The following is a 17,728-nucleotide window of genomic DNA, read 5'->3' as shown; positions in this document are numbered from 1 at the left end:
ATCCACCACGGTTGCTATTTACATTGAAATTGAATGAAATGAAAAAAACAAAGCACCTAAGTCCGAATTTGTGCCAGAAGTACAAAGTTATCACTAGCTTGGGCAAAAAGTCAAAGCGATAGAGTATATCAGCAAAAGAACAGAGGTCCAAATCTAAGGTTCAGAACCTTTATCTCCTACCCTGAGCAGAAAACAAAATTAACATTCATCCTCTAATGGAGATTCCTGCAGAACTGACTCACTGCAATAATCCTCGAAGAATCAGCGGTGGGGGGGGTTTTTTTTTGCAAAGGGGAAATCGGCAGGGGCAGTCAGTTGTGTAGTTGCCCAGACATTTCTAACATTTCCTGGGTAACTATCCAGATATGTAAGGTGAAACTATCTAAATCTCCGACTTCTTCGGAGTTATGAGACTGTTTTGGAGAATAACAAGGAGAGGAACTGCCTATCCGGAGATCAAACCTGCCAGGCAATTCTTACAGAACTGCTGCGCTAGGACTTCCAAGGGGTTCCATAGCACTTCTTCTGGGGTAGTCTCTGATCACCCGGAGATCAGAAAATCTGTCATAAGGGCAGCCATCAACAAAATCTATAAAGAACAACAGGATTCGGTCTTGAAAACAGTCAGAAGAGACGTGAAACAGTTACACACTTCTAAACTCAATGACACTGCAGCCAAACTTCTTGAATGGTTTATGGCAGCATGCGATAACAACGAACAAGGAACTCCAGGACAAATTTTGTTGAAAAATGCCTTAAAAAATGGAGAAGATATTAAGTTTAGTAATCTGTGCTCAATATGGAACATACTGAACAACAGCAAAGAAATCTGGTGAAAAATGGAGCAAGACGCATTGTGACTTCTGGCGCCAATAAGGCCAAATCAGAGATAACTGGTGGTCAAAATGTTTTGAAATCTTCACCAATTGTTAGATGCATCCTTTAGGGTTTCAGTCAACAATCTTGGACAACTGCATTTCTGAGGCCTTAATCTCTGAACAGGAAACTTCAAGTTTCAGGATAAATGCAAGTTAATCATTAGAGGTAACTATCTTGCGTATCATGGAAGTTCCAGCCTAACAAACGTGAAACTTGTTGGTCTTCCAAAAATACCAATTCCAAGTATCATCCAATGGGACAGTTCAGTTAACAAACTTCTAAACGGTCACGATGAAAAGTTTCTGGCTAAAAAAAGATTAGTTGCTTACAAAGTTAAGACTGAATTCTCAATTAGTTTGCTGGATGCAATGAATTGCTAGTTGAGGTCATGTGACTCAGAGGTACACTGAGGCCAGATAGAGAAGCTGAGAGCCAGCATGTTATGATTCCTTAAAACATTACAAGTAGAATTTTTTTTAAAATGGTGAGACAAATAGGAAGGGATGGGGAGAACGGCTACACGTTTTAAGTCATTATTTTCATCATGGTGATTTGCACAATATATGGTCAAACCCATATGGTCCTACATACCACTTTAACATTGAACCTGAGGAAGGTGTCTTTATGTGCCCTGTTTGTGAACTGAAATCCCAGTCAACTGATGGAGCAGCACTCTGAAAGCTAATGGCTTGTGCTACCAAATAAACCTGTTGGACTTTAACCTGGTGTTGTGAGATTTCTTATAAGAAATTACAGCAGAAATATCAAACTGAATGGGAGTCTGGTAAAGCTGCAGACTGGGAGCTGCCTGGAGTTGGCAAAGTCAAGCTGATGTGCACAGGCTGCATTACTGAAGAACGTTTCAGATCTATCTGTAGGCAAGTTATTGCTGCGTTAGATAAGAGCCAATGAGTACAACTGTGTTACACTGAGGTGGTAAGAATGAAATCTAAGTTGAGATAACGGAAGCAAGGGCAGGGATCCGAAATTCTCTTGGTGACTGTGGGGAAGGCGAGATGATTTCAGCTGACATTCCGTGGGGGGGGGGAGGTTTACAGGCAAGATGTCAGCAACATGACAGGAAATTTCAATGCATGTTGACACTCAATTTTAATATATCAGATACTCAATAAATTTGTCTGATGGTTTACACTCCTCGGAGTATATTTTCCTAACTGCAACATATCACGTCTTCAGTAGGTAGCAGACATGAGTAACATGTTCGCTGTTCAACCAGTAGCTTTCACTACATAAAACCATAAAAGGGACAGATAAAGGCACACTCTGGTTTCCTCACAAAAAGTTGATTGCTGAAAGTAGCCAGTAATAGTCAAGCCAAAGAAATATGAAGCAATAAGAACATAAAACCATAACAAAAGATCTGAAACCTATTTAAACAAAATGTCATTAGATTACAGTAATATTTCTACTCAAGTAAGACATTATGCAATTCTGTACTTGTGTGTTAACTTTCCCTTTGTCACTTAGCCATAAATTAAAAAGTGTTCCACTCTCTAGAGACACCCAATGAAATGCCCATTCTGATCACAAACCAACCCGCACGTGCGGTAAGTCAGTAAGCTGTATTTTTTAATTCACAGCTCAAAACCATATACAAATCAAGTCAATTAAACTCTGGCCACTGTACAGTAACAAAGTCTTAGTGTTACTACCTAAATTTCATATATCAGAGGACAAATGTTCGTTATCTTAATTTTAATACTCTAGGTGCTGAACAGTACCATTTGAAACTCCAATTAGAGAATGTTAAAGAGCTCAATGGCCCCAATAAGATTAAAACCAGAAATCTGGCAACCTTTCAAAAAATCCCCCTGAAATAGGTGATAATGAAAGATTATGTAAATTATTCAAAAAGCAATGCAAATACCGTTAAAAACATTTTTAAGACACGATATGAAACTAGCAAATGCCCTAATTTTAACAATACTTTTAAATCATGCAGAAAAAGGATTGATTCAGATTGCCATAATGTAAAAACATGCTGCAACTCAAGTGGTTCAGCCATAAATTTGTCCCCATGTTTCCAATGCAATGAGTTCCTCATCTTGGCTGGACAACCAGGGCAAAGACAAAAGGGAAAGTACATAGACTGAAACAATCATAATCACAGCATTCTCGATCATTTTCCAATAACAATGAACTTAAATGGCAGTGATTGAGGCTTTTGAACAGATAACCCACCTAACATCTTGTCTGATGAAAATACACACTGAAGGTGCACTGAATACTTCTGTATGTGCTTGTAGTTCTAACATCATGGGTGGAATTTTCAGGATGGCCTGCGCTCCTGGCCAACCCAGCTGACTTTCAGACCCACTGTCATTTCAAGCTCAATTGAGCTCTGACTGGCAGTAGGCAGAATTTCACTTTGCTCTTTTCCCTTTTTGCTGAGATGAGGAACTCATTAATGCTGGAAACATGGGTACAAATCTGTGGCTAACGCAATCAAGATGCAGCATGTTCTTACATTACAGCATTCTGACTGGCCCACAGCTCTCCAGCTCATTCAGGCACAGTACTGTACTGGCTAGATGAGGTACTGCCAATCTTGGCATTGGGGAGTAGACCATGGGAAGAGCCAGAGCTCCCAGGTCCCCTTGGGGAGGGCACCCCTAATCCGAAGGGACCTTCAGGTTGAGGCGCACCTCTCCTTCATAGGATCCTTTCAGAACAGGAGGCCGCCATTTGGCGCATCAGGACTGCACCAAAAACAAACCATGCCCAAGATGTGAAGTGATTATTTTCTCGCTTCCCACCCTGCTCTTACCCCTACCTCCCAGCCTAAAAATTAAGATTGGGAGAGCAAAGGCCCTTAAGTGATAATAAACTAGCCGCTTCAGAGCCTTAATAGAAGGAAGGTCAGATGGCCCGCCCGAGGACCTGCCTGCCTGCCCCACCATGAAATTGGATCTGGGTTAGGGCAGGCAGAGAGGGATCCTGTTCATGAAATTTTATGCCTCTCCCCTTCTTCCACTCCAGAACCTGCCTGGGAGGAGTGTAAAATTTTGTCCCACGATTACAGAGTCTGGGAATGGCAGGTTAATTTCCCTAAGAGATACAGCTGGAAGTATGCAACAATAGCAGCTTTCATGGTTATGTATTTTCTTCACATTGTCCCATGATGGAATTTGAACTCCCAACCCCTCTGGTTCATGCTACACACACTTTCTCTTCATCAACATCAGTTTGGTGCAGTTGAGTCATGTGTTTCTGGGTTTAAGCCCCACTGTGTGCTTCAGAATACAAGTTAGGCAGACAGATAGAGAAACACTGTTCCAATTGACAGAACAATGCAGAGCCAGACTGCATCATTTTAAGGTGAATGAGAAAATAATCTCAATATCGCTGAAAAGAGAGATATGTTGCTGAAGCTTTCCATCTTGCACTCATCAGGATGAATTCAAGAATGCAAAATTTCAAATGATAACAAATGCCACTTCAGAAGAATAATGTGCTGACTGACTAGCAAGTCAACCCTTTAAGGACAAGATGTTACCTTGGAGAAAACAACAGGAAACTATAGGCTCCCCAAACTTCAAAAGAACTGATAGGAAAATGTCTTTTTATGCAGCAAATGGTCACGATCTAGAATGCACATTTGAAAGTATGGCAAGGTCAGATTCAACTGTGGTTTTCCAAAGGTAATTGGATAATTCCCAGAGGAGAAGAAAAATTTCAGAGTCACAAGGAAAAAGTAGGGCACAAGGACAAGCTGAGTTGCTCTTGTAGAGAGAGGGCAAGGAAATAAAGGGTCAAAAAGGGCCTCCACTTGTGCTGCAACTATTCTATAATTCTGTGGCTTCACTGCAGCAATGAAGAATTATTTAATTTCAAAATCTGTCATCTTTGGCCTGAGACAATAAACCAAGACCCACATTCCTGTTTGAGTGAACATGAAAGATCCCCTAACACTACCTAAAGATTTTTTGATATCCTGGCAATTACCCACCCTCAATAAACACTAATTTATTGGTCATTAATTTTCTATTCATGAAAATTTCTTGCATACAAAATGACAGCCATTTTTTGCTTTTAAAATGGCAGCTGAAAATTGTTTTGGTTGCATAACACTTCAGCATGTGAACTGAACATGTGATAAGATATATAACTGCAATAAATTTTGTAGCACTCTTGCCTGAGTCACAGGTAGTGGGGGGGGGGGGGGGGGGGGGGGGGGGGGGCAGGTATCATCTGATATTATTGCTAGACTATTAAATTAGAAAATCAGCTAATGTTCTGGCACCTCAGGTTCAAATTCTGCCACGGTAGATGGTGGAATTTGAATTCAATAAAAAAAATGGAATTAACAATCTCCTGATGACCATACAACCACTGTCAATTGTTGGAAGAAACCCATTTACCTCAATAATGTCCTTTATGGGAAGGAAACCTGCCATCCTTTCCTGGTATGGCCTACATGCAATTCCAGAACCACAGCAATGCCGTTGATTTTCAACTGTGCTTAGGCAACTAGGGATGGGCAATAAATGCTGGCCATCCTGCAACGCCTATGTCCCACAAATTAAAAAAAGGTACAGTTTTGCACCGGTAACAACACCCAAAATGCTGAAAACATGAACTCTAGGCAAACGCATTTTCCATCATTTTTTTGGACAGTGTAGAGCAAGTTTTTTTATTGATTTGGTCAACACTATGCAGAACCAAAGAGCAACATGAAACCATCAGTGGATTCTCACATTTTTAACATATCACAAATGAAAGAGATTCCCTCAAATTCACAAAAATAAATAGTGTCATCTATTTGGTAAAACTTATTTTAATATTGTTTCCCTAACTCCAAGCACTTGAACTTTGCTCAGTCTCCAAGTTCATCAGTAACATGTGTCGATTAAATATTTAAGTTTGACAATTGTTTTAGGTGTCCATTTTGTGTAAGAATTCAGCAGTTTGATTGGGAATACCCATTGTTACATTTGAAGCCATATTTTCAACTTCAAAGTAAGTTTTGTGAAACAAATGATTTGCGCATAAACAGACTATTATCCTGTGATTACACTCCTGCTATTTGTTGATTTAGTTTATTCGGTTAACCCAAAGAAACACAATTCTCATTTTTCCTCCGTTCCAAAAGTGATCACAAGGTTTTGCTTAAATATCAAATTAAATAAATAATAACTGAAATAATATTTTAAAAAATCCACAACACTGTTCTGTTAGAGCAATTATTTCATTAAGTTCTTACATCAATGAGCTTATTTCTTTCTATCTCGACTCTTTTTATTGCCCTTTTTTCAGACTTCCCACTTACATGCGGACTCTTCCAACACACTACATATTTCAACAATTTCCAGTTTCCTAGCTCTACCATCTCTTCTTCACTATGGACATTCATTCTCTCTGCTCCTCACCTCTATCCCCGACCAGGGCAGTCTGATGGCACTCCGCTTCTTCTTTGAACTGAGGCCCTACCAGTTCCTATTAGCACCCTCCTCCGCCTGGCTGAACTTGTTCGAACAATTTGAACATTTCTGCTGGTTAAGCCTGTCTTTTTGAGGGGCAAGTGGAACAATCCTTGTCCCAGCCCTACTCGGGTCTCCTCCCACAACTCTTTGTCCAATATACTGATGACCATATCAATGCTGATTCCTGCTCTCCCACATAATTGGAAAACAATCAATCCTGGTTCCAATTTCTATTCTTCTCTCATCTTCACATGGTCCATTTCTGACACTTGTTACGGCACAGTGGCACAATGCTTAGCACTGCTGCCTCACAGCACCAAAAACCCGAGTTCAATTCCAGCCTTGGATGACTTTTTTTCAGCGCAGAACAGGCCCTTTGGCCCACGATGTTGCGCTGACCAGTTACAAAACAATGACCCACTAACCTAAACCAATCCCTTTTCGTCCATAATGTGAATGTCTCTGTGAATGCCATAATGTCTCTGTATGGGATTCCTTCAGGTCCTCCTGTTTCCTCCCACAGTCCAAAGATGTGCAGGTTAGGTGCACTAGCCATGTTAAATTGCCCTTTAATGTACCAAAATATTTGATTAAGGGATTAGCAGAGTAAATATGTGGTGTTACTGCGACGGGGCAGAAGGGTGGGTTTGGGTGAGACGCTCTGTCGATGCCGTCTCAATGGGTTATACGGCCTCCTTCTGCACTGTAGGGATTCTATGATTTCCCTTTCCTTTTCTGACTTTTGTATCTTCATTTCTGCGGATCGGGTGTCTACCATTAATCATTATAATCCACCAACTCCCAGTTACCTCGACTACACTTGCTCACATTGCCTTCTGAAGTATTCCATTCCAATCCCCCAGTTTCTTCAATGCATCTGTTCTGATGATGTAGCCTTCCATACCAGCTCTTCTGATATGTCTTTATCGTCAACTGAGGATACCTACCCCCCATTATGTTCACAAGGCCCTCAACTATGTCCACCTCATTCCTCACGTTCCAACTGCACTCCTTGTCTTCACATGTCACTCCATCAACCTCTACACTCAAAAGGATTATCTTTCAGCATATCTGCCACCTCCAAACAAATCATTCCCTCTCCTCCCATCAGCAATCTCCCCTCCATGATAGTCTGATCCAATCCACAATGCCCCCACACCTTGTTCCCCTCCCACAGCACCTTCCTAGGCAGTTGCAGGTGATGTAACACCTTTGTTTTTACCTTCACTCTCCTCACACGATCCTACTCCCATGTCCACATGTTTGTCCTTGGTCTGCTGCAATATTCCAGTGAAGCTCCACACAAACTGGAAGAACAACATCTCATCTTCTGGCTAGGCATGTTACAGCCTTCCAGTCTCAACATCGAATTCAACAACTTCAGATGATTAGCTCTACCCGATTTCGATAAATTTGTTTTTATTGTATTTAATTTTTAACTGTTCTCTACCTTTTATTTCTTTATTACCTTTCTTTATTACCCCCCCCCCAACTCTTATCCCCCCTTTCACCTCTCTCCCACCCAGTCCTCTCCCATCCTGTCTCACTACCCCTACCCCCCTCCCCCCCATCTTCATCTGTCACATACCCTCTGATTTCAGCTTCTCTGCCATTTGGCTATTCACACCTTTTCTCTCTATCCACTGCCATTAGCAGCCTTTCCCCTTGTTTTTGTGGCTATGATTCATCTTTCATACTCGCATCCTGCAGTATAAAAAATCTCCCATTTTCTATGCCTTTTAACTTTGACAAAGTGTCATCTGGACTCGAAATGTCAGCTCTTTTCTCTCCTTACAGATGCTGCCAGACCTGCTGAGATTTTCCAGCACTTTCTCTCTTGCTTTCAGATTCTAGCATTCGCAGAAATTGCTTTTATCTGCTGACATTCTTACTTCCTTGTTATGAAGCCTCTGTGTTGAACAAACTCAGAAGTTTAAATCTGTTTCTCTCTCTATAGGAGCTGCCTGATCTGCTGAGTATTTCCAGCATTGTATATATTTATTTCAGATTTCCAGCATCTGCAGTATTTCGCTTTTATTGAAATAAAAAGCATCCCATTTTCAGAGACATGAGAATTGAAATATTGGAATTCCATCAGTATCTTAAAACTTGGAACAAGCTAGTATTTTAATGCAAATGATTTACAACTGAAAGATTTGTCTTTCTTTTTGCAGTTGTGTATTTTTAGGATTTATTTTGAAAAACTTAATTCTTGGAATGTGGGCTTTGCTGGCAAAGGTCTGCGTTTATTGCTCATCGCTGGTTGCTCTTGAGAAGTTGGTGATGGGCTTGATTCTACTGATTCTGCATGTGTCAGCTATAAGGCAATGCAGGGGTGTCTTGAGGATGTGAGAATGCTATTATAAATGTAAAGTCTTCCTTTCCTTCTTCTTCAGCTTAGCATGAAGTCATCCAACATGTCTAGTTTCAAAAATGTCTTACAAATGTTCCTTCTCTAGGAAATTAAGTTCTAATAACTACAAAGTAAATCCCGGATTTCACAGACAGCAGCAAAGGAGTGACATGTGCCATTCACCATACTGATAGCTGTCCAGAGCTTGAGCGCTTTTCAGCCTAGAATTACTGTCGTCTGGCACTCGTCCAGTATGGCGCCCTCTTTGGGGGATCTGTGACATTTAAGAGCAGAGAAAGAAATAACTAAAGCTCTCTAAATTTACGGAGATTGAAGAATCCTCAGACAAAAAATCTAAATCAGGAAGTATAAACTTGGAATTATACTTAAACCATGGAAAGAAATCAAAATAAAAATTAGGAAATAAAGATGGAAAAAGAGCGAGGAAGAGCGAAATAAAAGACACAGAGAACATTACACAGAAATTTTTTTAAATCTCCAGTACTATAACAACTTCCATTGGAATGAGACTCTGCTTCTGTAAAATTAAATTTCAGGGTCAGGGAGACTGTTATGGCTCTGTAACTGCTGAATAGTCATTTGCACCTGAATAATGGCAGCCACACTTTTTTTGCCTAAGTGTGCAGAGTGATTAAGTAGCACAACTTCCCTTGCATTGATTTTAATGCCAAGCCTATCAGCAAAGTACTGTTAGCCTGTGGAGTAGCAGGGTAATTCAGACCACATCTTCTGAATTTCCAAATTTAACTGTGAACACATACTCTGGAAGTTGTCATCCAATTTGTCTAATACAATTAATTTTCTGCAATGACGTTTGCCTCATCAATATCAATTGGCTGGACAGCTAGTTCATGATGCAGTGCAATGCCAACAGCACAGACTCAATTCCTGTACCTGGCTGAGGTTATTCATGAAAACCTACCTTCTTAACCTTGTCTCTTGCCTGAGGAGGAGTGATCCTCAGGTTAAATTGCCACCAGTCAGCTTTCCCCTTCAAAGAGGAGAGCAGCCTATGGTCATCTGGGACTATGGCAACTTTACCTTTATTCTCAATGCAAAATCTGGGCCATAAACATATTTTAAAACCGAATTTATTCATGCAGTCCAGAATCCATAAGACTGATTGGCAGTTGCATTACAGCTTCAAAATACCAATATGCAAACAAAATTGTAAAATTTAAATTCACTGATTTAACATTTATATAAAAATATATACTTGCAAGTAAACTAATTCATTTGAAATGTATACAAATTTTAATACTTGGATCAAATCATTTTAATTTTCCAATTTTTGTCAAAATCTTTCACTTTTTAAAAAATATGTAACATTAAGTTTCAACCATAAAACATGCTACGGTCAATATCAGTAACAAACACAATAAGTTGAAGCCTTGCAACAGATTTTGTATTTCAAGGCTGAGTTTACTCGAACTTTCAGGTCATGAAATTGCAATTGTATTGGGCATATGTCATTTTCAATAGCAAGTACAGCCATCCAATCTTAGTTTATTTAAAACTGGACTTTAATTAAACCATTTTAAATTGTCAGGTTGTAAGTTGCAAAATGAGATTCATTCATGGTGCAAAAGGTGTTAAGTGCGGCATTAATGAAAATTAAGAACTCAATCTTCTTCATTTCATCATTTCTGACAATTCATCAGAGAGAAGAGAAATAAAGCTGGACCAAAATAGCTAACATTGGGTTTGAAACTAGCTGATTCCAATAAACCAGACACATTGTGGATTGGCTACAGACTTTTCAATAATCTTCCTTCCACTGAAGTTCACAGAACAGTAGTGTAGACTATTTCAAAGATTTGTTTCTTAGTGTCCCTATTGCTTTTACTTGATTTGAAACTAAAAACCGTGACAGTATTTTTGAAGTCAATGGAAAACGAAAGCAGGCACAGTGAAAAACCGGCAGCTGATTTGCCATGAGACCAATTTCCACTGCTGGCATAGCAAATTTCCCCCCCATTATATTTGATAGTTTACGCCCTTTTATTGACGTAATAACATCAGCTATAACATAGTAAAAAGGAAATATCTGCTAACATCTTCGTAACTGGTCCGTATGGCACAAAAATGGAAAAATATTAATGAATTGCTCAGCAAAAGATGTATAGCATCATTAATTTAGAATTGAAGATTTGTACAGTAATTGGTATAAATTTAAATGATGATCTTAAAAATAACTATTCTAAACTCACCTCCAACATTCTCCCAGTGAAGTTGGTCTGCACGTTCATCAATTGTGATTTAAAGAACGAGCTTGGATATGAAGCCATTTGAAAAACTGTGGCAAGTACCAAAAAGGCCATCAGTTTTCACCCATCATTATCATCACCAAATATCACCACAAGTTGCATCCCTTTAGGCTTTTTTTTAAAGTTGTTGCATTATAATCCTCTGTAGAGCGCTCTTTACTTGACACTAGGAGCACTGCAAAGAGCATTTTTGTCAAAGTCGCTATCCAGTTCTGGCAATAACTGAAGAAATTCTTCCAAATTGGAAAGTTGCTTTTCACTTTTAGAATTGTAGAAAGATTACAAACACTTTGAAGCTGTACTTCTGTAAACCCATTTTGGAAAATTAGAAAAATTAAAAGTAAAAATCTACAAGTTTCATAAAGATTGGTCCAGAGAAATGCAATCCTATCAGAGTATCTGAAGAATGAAGATTTACATTTAAATTCGCTTTGCTACAGAGGTAAAGTTCAGTACAATGTCACGATTAATGGTGACCAGAGACTGAATTAACAAATTTTTGTGTGGAACATTTGCCAATAACCTTTTTAACAAGCATCAACAGCCTGAAATAATGCTAGTACTTGTGAATTCATTGAACAATTTCCCTAAAAAGATTCTGATCTGGTCCAAAGCATTCCTAACCACACAAAAGCATTTTCCAGTGTAAACACAAAGTGAGGCAGCATCACATTAGTCCTAGTCTCTAACAAAAGCTTTCTTCTGGCTGGCCTTTATAATATCATCTGGAGAAGGTGTACTGAAGTCAAATGGTTTGATTTCGAACAAAGGGCCCTGATCTTCTCCCTTTGTTTCTGGAACTTGTCTGCTGTATAAAAATGTTGTGTGAATATTGAGTAAAGTTTGTCTCTTTTTCTTTATAGGGTTCTGAAAACACATAGCAAGAGCAAACCAAGAAGGCTCAGCACAACAATGTTTCGTCCAGGATGTGGTTCTTGTTCGCTTTGAAAGTTTGTGATTGCAAATACTTGTGTTCCCATTAAATGCTTTGTAATTCACAGCTTTTTTATTCTGGCCAATAGACTTTTTGACAAATGCGCTTGGAAGAACAATCTCTGGTTCTGAGGCCTTTTTCTTTGTCAGCACATTTGAATCAGTAGACTGTTGCCCTACTGTTTTTCCTGAATGCTGAATTTCACATGTGACAAAATGGGCATCCTTTGCTTTTGAATTTTCAGGCAATTGTTGAATATTTTCTGTGATTAAATCAAACAGTGACATATTTTCCAGTGCAGCAGTGTTCACTGGTCTGGATGTTATCAAAGATGACAAGGACCCTGTAAATGTATCTGCCGTGGTTTTAGTCTGGGATTCACTGGCTAACTGTGCCAATGATAAAGACCCTAATGGTAATATCATACTTTGCGTTGAAATTACTGACTGGCCCAGAGGAACTGAGAAAGAATCAGAGCTGCTTGGACTATTTTTTCTATGTTCCTCAATAAGATCAGCTAAAGACGGACTTCCATATTGATGAAAGGCCAAACTATTATCTCCCACTACGTCTATGGGACTGCTCTGGGCAACTGTAACCACAGCATCATCAAGTCCATTACTTTTTTGCTGGTGTTGGTTCAGTTGATCAACTAGATTCATAGCTCCAAGTGAAGATGCTAGATTTTCAGGGTTTTGTGATGATGCAGTTAAACAGCTAGATTGACTATGATTGGTGTTTAATGCTGTTAAAGATAGTTTTGAGAGGGATGTAGGGCAGGGTTGCAAGATTCTTTCAGTCTTACTCTGTGTTGGGAAAGACAACTTTGATAGAGCTGCAGGCTCAATAGACTCTTCGACATCCATCACTGTAGGCAATTCTGACAAATTGCAAAGAGGCAGCAAGGGTGGATTCAAATCTTGGTGGTCACTGCTTTCACTGGCTTTAATCAGATCTGCAAGATTTATAACTTCATGTGAACTTACTGCAGCTTGGTCAGCCAACGGGCCATTTAATGTCTTCATATTTGTCTGCACCACATTTGGGGTTTCTTTGATCATTTCCAACAACGAAATGCACTGTGCTGAGGTTTCCTCTCCCTCATTTGCACTTTCATTATTAATAGATTCACAGGCTGCCACAGGAGCAGACACACAACTTAACTCAGACTTGGTCGATAACAGAGTACTCAAATCAAAAGTTGAAATACTATCAGTGTCATCTAATAAAGTTACTGGTAAACATGGATCTGTGTGTTTAGAAGCTACTAATTTTGATGAGTAAAATATGTCTCCTTACCTTACGATAGCCAGAAATGGTCAGAAGGTGAACAATAAACCAAATAGGAATTCAGAAGCCCAATGGCAATCCCCAGTTTTGTCAGATTGGAAGAGGACGGGGTCACAAAAGAAGTGAAAGGAAAAAGGCATTTGTTATTAAACAATTATTTTCAACAATACCAACTTCTCAAAGCTAACTAAATTTTATAGAAACAAACTCCTGTGGATGCTGGAAATCTGAAACAGAAATAAAGTATGCTAGAAATACCTAGCAGGTGAAGCAGCATCTGTGGAGAGAGAAACAGGTAAGGATTCAGGTCAAGAATCTGAAGAACAATAAATCAACCTAAAGCATAATTATTTTTCTCTCTCTAAAAATGCTGCCTGACCTGCTCAGTATTTCTGGCATATTTTATTGTTTAAACGTTAAATTCAGCACATTCTCATTTTTACACGTAACAAAACAATTAAAAGAAATTAGAACCACTTTATAGAACTTAAAATGGAAGTACCAACTTCTTCCCAATTAGAAATAATTTAATAACATTTAGATAAGCAAAATTTACATTTATTTTGTGGTCAGCAGAATGTCTGACACTCAGAAGCCTAAAACCATCATTAAGCCCAAGCCAAATCCACATAAATAGAATGTCTGTTCTCTAATATTCTGGAAATACCTTCCGACAGTAACACACCCAAATGAACCAGAGAGAACCTGCACTACCTTAATCATTCAAGTGGTCCCAAGCGGTCAACTGAAGTTCAGCCAACGAAAAGCACACAGCTTATTTTCATAGAAAGACTAGTAAACTTCCTTCTGCTGCCAACACCACCTCTCTCCCTAGAAACAGTCTGAGGTCAAGCCAGATTATTCACAATCTTGGTGTTGCATTTGATTAAATGAGCTTCTCCTTACTCATGCCATTATTAAGCCCAACTATTTCTACCTCTACAACACCATCCAACATCGCCCTGTCTCATCTCATCCGCTGCTGAAGCCCCCAGTCATGCCTGTTATCTCTAGACTCAATGATTCTAATGTACTCTTAGCCGATCTCCCATCTCTTACACATTGTAAACTTGATTTCATCCAAAGTTCTGCTGCCTGTTTCTTAGCTCATAAGTTCTATTCTCCTATCATCCCTGTGCTCACTGACCTACATTGGTTCCCAATTAAGCAACATTTTGATTTTAAAATTCTCACTTGTGATTTCAAATCTCTCCTGGCCTTGCGTCTATGTTCTTCCAATCCCAAAACCATCAAAGATATCTTGCACTCCTCTAATTCTGGCCTTTTGTGTATCCCTAATTTTAATCACTCCACTATTTTTGGCCATGGCTTCAGTTGCCTAAGCCCCAAGGTCTGGAATGATTTCCCTGCACCTATCTTTCTTCCTGACTTTTCACTTTTAAGTCACTCCCTTAAACCTACCTTCCTCCAGCTTTTTAGTCAGTTGACCTAATTCTTCTTATGAGAGTCAATGACATACATTATTTCACAATGATCCTGTAAAGCGCCTTTGGATATTTCATTCTGTTCAAGGTGCGATATAAATACTTGTCGTTGGTAACATGCCCTGCACTCTTGCCAAAGCCAATATATCATTTCTACAATGTGATGCCTAGAACTGTACACAGTATTTCAGAAGTGCTCTGATGAAGCACAGCAATAAAACATCCTCTCTTTCATAGTGTAGCCCTTTAGCTATGAAAGTTAATATTCAAATAGCCTTTTAATCAATTTTCTTTTAAAGATGACCATTGTATCTTGGTGAATTGTACACATGGGCCCCTAAACCTCTTTGGGTTTCCACTGTTCCTAGCTTTTCAACATTTTAAAAAAGACTTGAATTTATTCTTTCTCTGGTCCAGAACGGATTACCTTACACTTAGCTGTGTCAAAATCTATTTATTTATTGATTATAAAAATTGGGAAAAATCTTCAATAAAAATATATTTTTTAAAAATGTATTTGCCAGTTTTACCCACCCACTCCATCTCTGTAATTTTAATAATCCCATCTCCATTATTTACCATATTACCATTCGTTGCACCATTGGAAAACTTGGATGAATTGCCCTGTATTGTGTTATTCAAGTAGTTAATAGTGTAAATAGTTGAGGTTCAAGCATGGGTTTTTACGAGACACAAATGGATCTGCAATTTACTGAGTTTGACCAAGGAGGTTTGAATCTCCCAATATGGAGTCAACGCAATACAAAATACCATGCTTACCACCTTCTCTTCCCCCCACTCCCACTCGTAGTCACTATTTGATTATAGTTAACAAACAAATACAGATTAGGAACATGGCCGCAACATTTTCAATACTTCCTTCCTTTGGTCCAGAAAAATATTTCAAGAGGTTTCATTGATACGTTACTAGTCTCCAGGTTTGGTGCCCTCAACTCCAACATGTTCAATCTCTAAGTATATCTACAGCAACCAAACTGGGATTATCTGTGAACACCAATTCTCTGCACTCAAAGGTGTGCCTCATCATATTCTTGGCTTTCAATAACCAGTGAGAGCCGTGACTTATTGTACTCTGCTTACAGGAAAATGAAGACCATGAAATTGGTTGTCAAAAAATTCCTACAGTTGCACTATGGCTCTGGGTGCAGAGAAAGGCAGATTACAAGAAAAGACTTTGGAAGAAACTTTGACACCAACAAAACATCTTCTGCAACAGGGCTCAAAGCAGAATACTGAACAAAATGACAACGGATTTCTGGAAAAATCAGAATTGGTATGTGAATGGTCCACTCCTGATGTACCATACCAGATGAACAAAGCTGAAGGTTTAAAGATTGGTGACAACTCTGGCAAAATCTGCAGTTGTTCACTGCATTGATCCAGCAGCAGCAGAAACACCAAATGTGTTTGGAATTTAATGCCAACATTATTCCAAATCGTGGCTGTGAATGCTGAAAGGCTGGGAGACTTAGATCTTTGCCTGCAATACTTCTCATCATGTATGTGTCTATTCTTTAATGCTGCATAATAAAATTTTCAATCCATGTAAAATAAAATAAAGCAAAAATCAGAAACTGAGGAATGCAGCTCTAACAACACTTAATAAGCTTTACACCAACCAAGACAAAGCAGCCCACTTGATCAGCAGCCTGTCCACCTCCAATGCACACTGGCAATAACGTGTACCATATACAGTAATATCCAAGGGGATCGGCCCACAAATTTACACACTCACAAACATACAAATTAGGAGCAGGCCACTTGGCTCTCAAACCTGCTCTGTCATTCAATAAGATCACGGCTGATCTGATTGCAACCTTAACTCCACATTCTCAACCACTGATAATCTTTCACCCCCTATCAGGAATCAAGTTTGCTATGCCTTAAAAACGTTTATAGACTCGGCACAGTGGTTAGCATTGCTGCCTCACAGTACCGAGGAGCCAGGTTCAATTCCATCCTCTGGTGACTATGTGGAATTTGCATGTTCTCCCTGTGTTTACATTGGTTTCCTCCGGGTGCTCTGGTTTCCTCCCATAATCCAAAGATGTGTGAATTTAGATTGACTGGCTGTGCTAAATTGCTCCTTAGTGCTGGGGGACCAGCTAGGGTAAATACATGGAGTATGGAGATAACGTCTGGGTAGGATTTTGGTCAATGCAGACTCGATGGGCCAAATGGCTTCCTTCCTTATGGTTCTATGGACTTTGCTTCCACCTCCTTTTGAGGAAGAGTTTCAAAGACTCACCACCTCAGAGAAATCTGCATTAAGCGGAACTTCATGACAGCCGAAGAGGCCCCATTTTAACAAGAAGGCAGCCAATATTTCTACAAATACAGTTTATGTCAAAAATAACAGATTCAAGTGCCAAATGAGAAGGCAGCAAAGGTGTGTGTATGAAAATTTATTCAAATTATTATTCTTTATTCAATTTGGTTATTCAATTCAGCTTACAATAGCCTGACCTTGCAAACGATTGGAGCTTTGCATTCAAAAATATCAGGGGGTCACTCTGGAAAAGCTCTAACTTTTTTCTGCCTAACGTGCAGATTTTAGATGTGCAGAATACAGCCCACCATGTCATCAGTGCAGTCAAACGTGGTTTTGACATTTTTATACAGTAGTGTGAATTCCCAAAACATCCTTGTGGCCTTTGCAACATCAGCTAGGGAAAGAGGTAGGCACATAGGTGGGCACTCATTGACTCTTCAGGATCACAGACCTCTTCAGCTGAAGACTGTACTGCATTACTGATTGTAACATCTGTCAGTTCTGGAGGGCAGCATACACATCTACTTCCAGCCAAGTCTCTGCTCGACTTTTCACGTTGGTCTCCCACAGGTGAGCAAAAAGTGCCTGGTCATTGGATTAACTGGCCTCACCCTGCTCTTCCTTGTTCTCAATGCCTTGTGTAGTCATAATCTCTTTGAACCCAGTGTAGTGGAAGCAGTTAACAATTGTGGCTTCTTTGCCTTCATCATGAACATGGTCTCAAGAACAGGTGGATTGTATCCCTACTTATCAATCACCTTGATAACTTGAGAGATCAACTGCCATTAGTAGGATTTTCAGA

General features: G+C 39.4%; 1 protein-coding gene and 1 pseudogene across 6 annotated transcripts in view; one reads left to right on the top strand and one right to left on the bottom strand.

The window, feature by feature from the left end:
• Positions 1-17,728, bottom strand: part of hbs1l (HBS1-like translational GTPase) — a 141,002-nt gene that overhangs the window by 92,771 nt on the left and 30,503 nt on the right. Inside the window, exons 5-6 of one of the 6 annotated variants that reach the window (XM_080192729.1) lie at positions 12,870-13,192; position 12,307 (exon numbers count right to left, since the gene is read on the bottom strand). The exons of 2 other annotated variants lie outside the window; for them this stretch is intronic. In XM_080192729.1, the coding sequence (XP_080048855.1) occupies position 12,307; positions 12,870-13,192 (324 nt within the window). 3 more of the 6 variants (XM_080192728.1, XM_080192727.1, XM_080192724.1) reach the window with 3 other exon arrangements.
• Positions 13,214-15,985, top strand: LOC145345283 (large ribosomal subunit protein bL35m pseudogene; annotated as a pseudogene).

This window comes from Carcharhinus amblyrhynchos, chromosome 7, assembly GCF_965287045.1.
Source record: "Carcharhinus amblyrhynchos chromosome 7, sCarAmb.v2.hapA, whole genome shotgun sequence".
Taxonomy (NCBI): Eukaryota; Metazoa; Chordata; class Chondrichthyes; order Carcharhiniformes; family Carcharhinidae; genus Carcharhinus; species Carcharhinus amblyrhynchos.
Note: the sequence above shows the minus strand (reverse complement) of the source record. Positions and strands in the feature narration are given on the sequence as shown.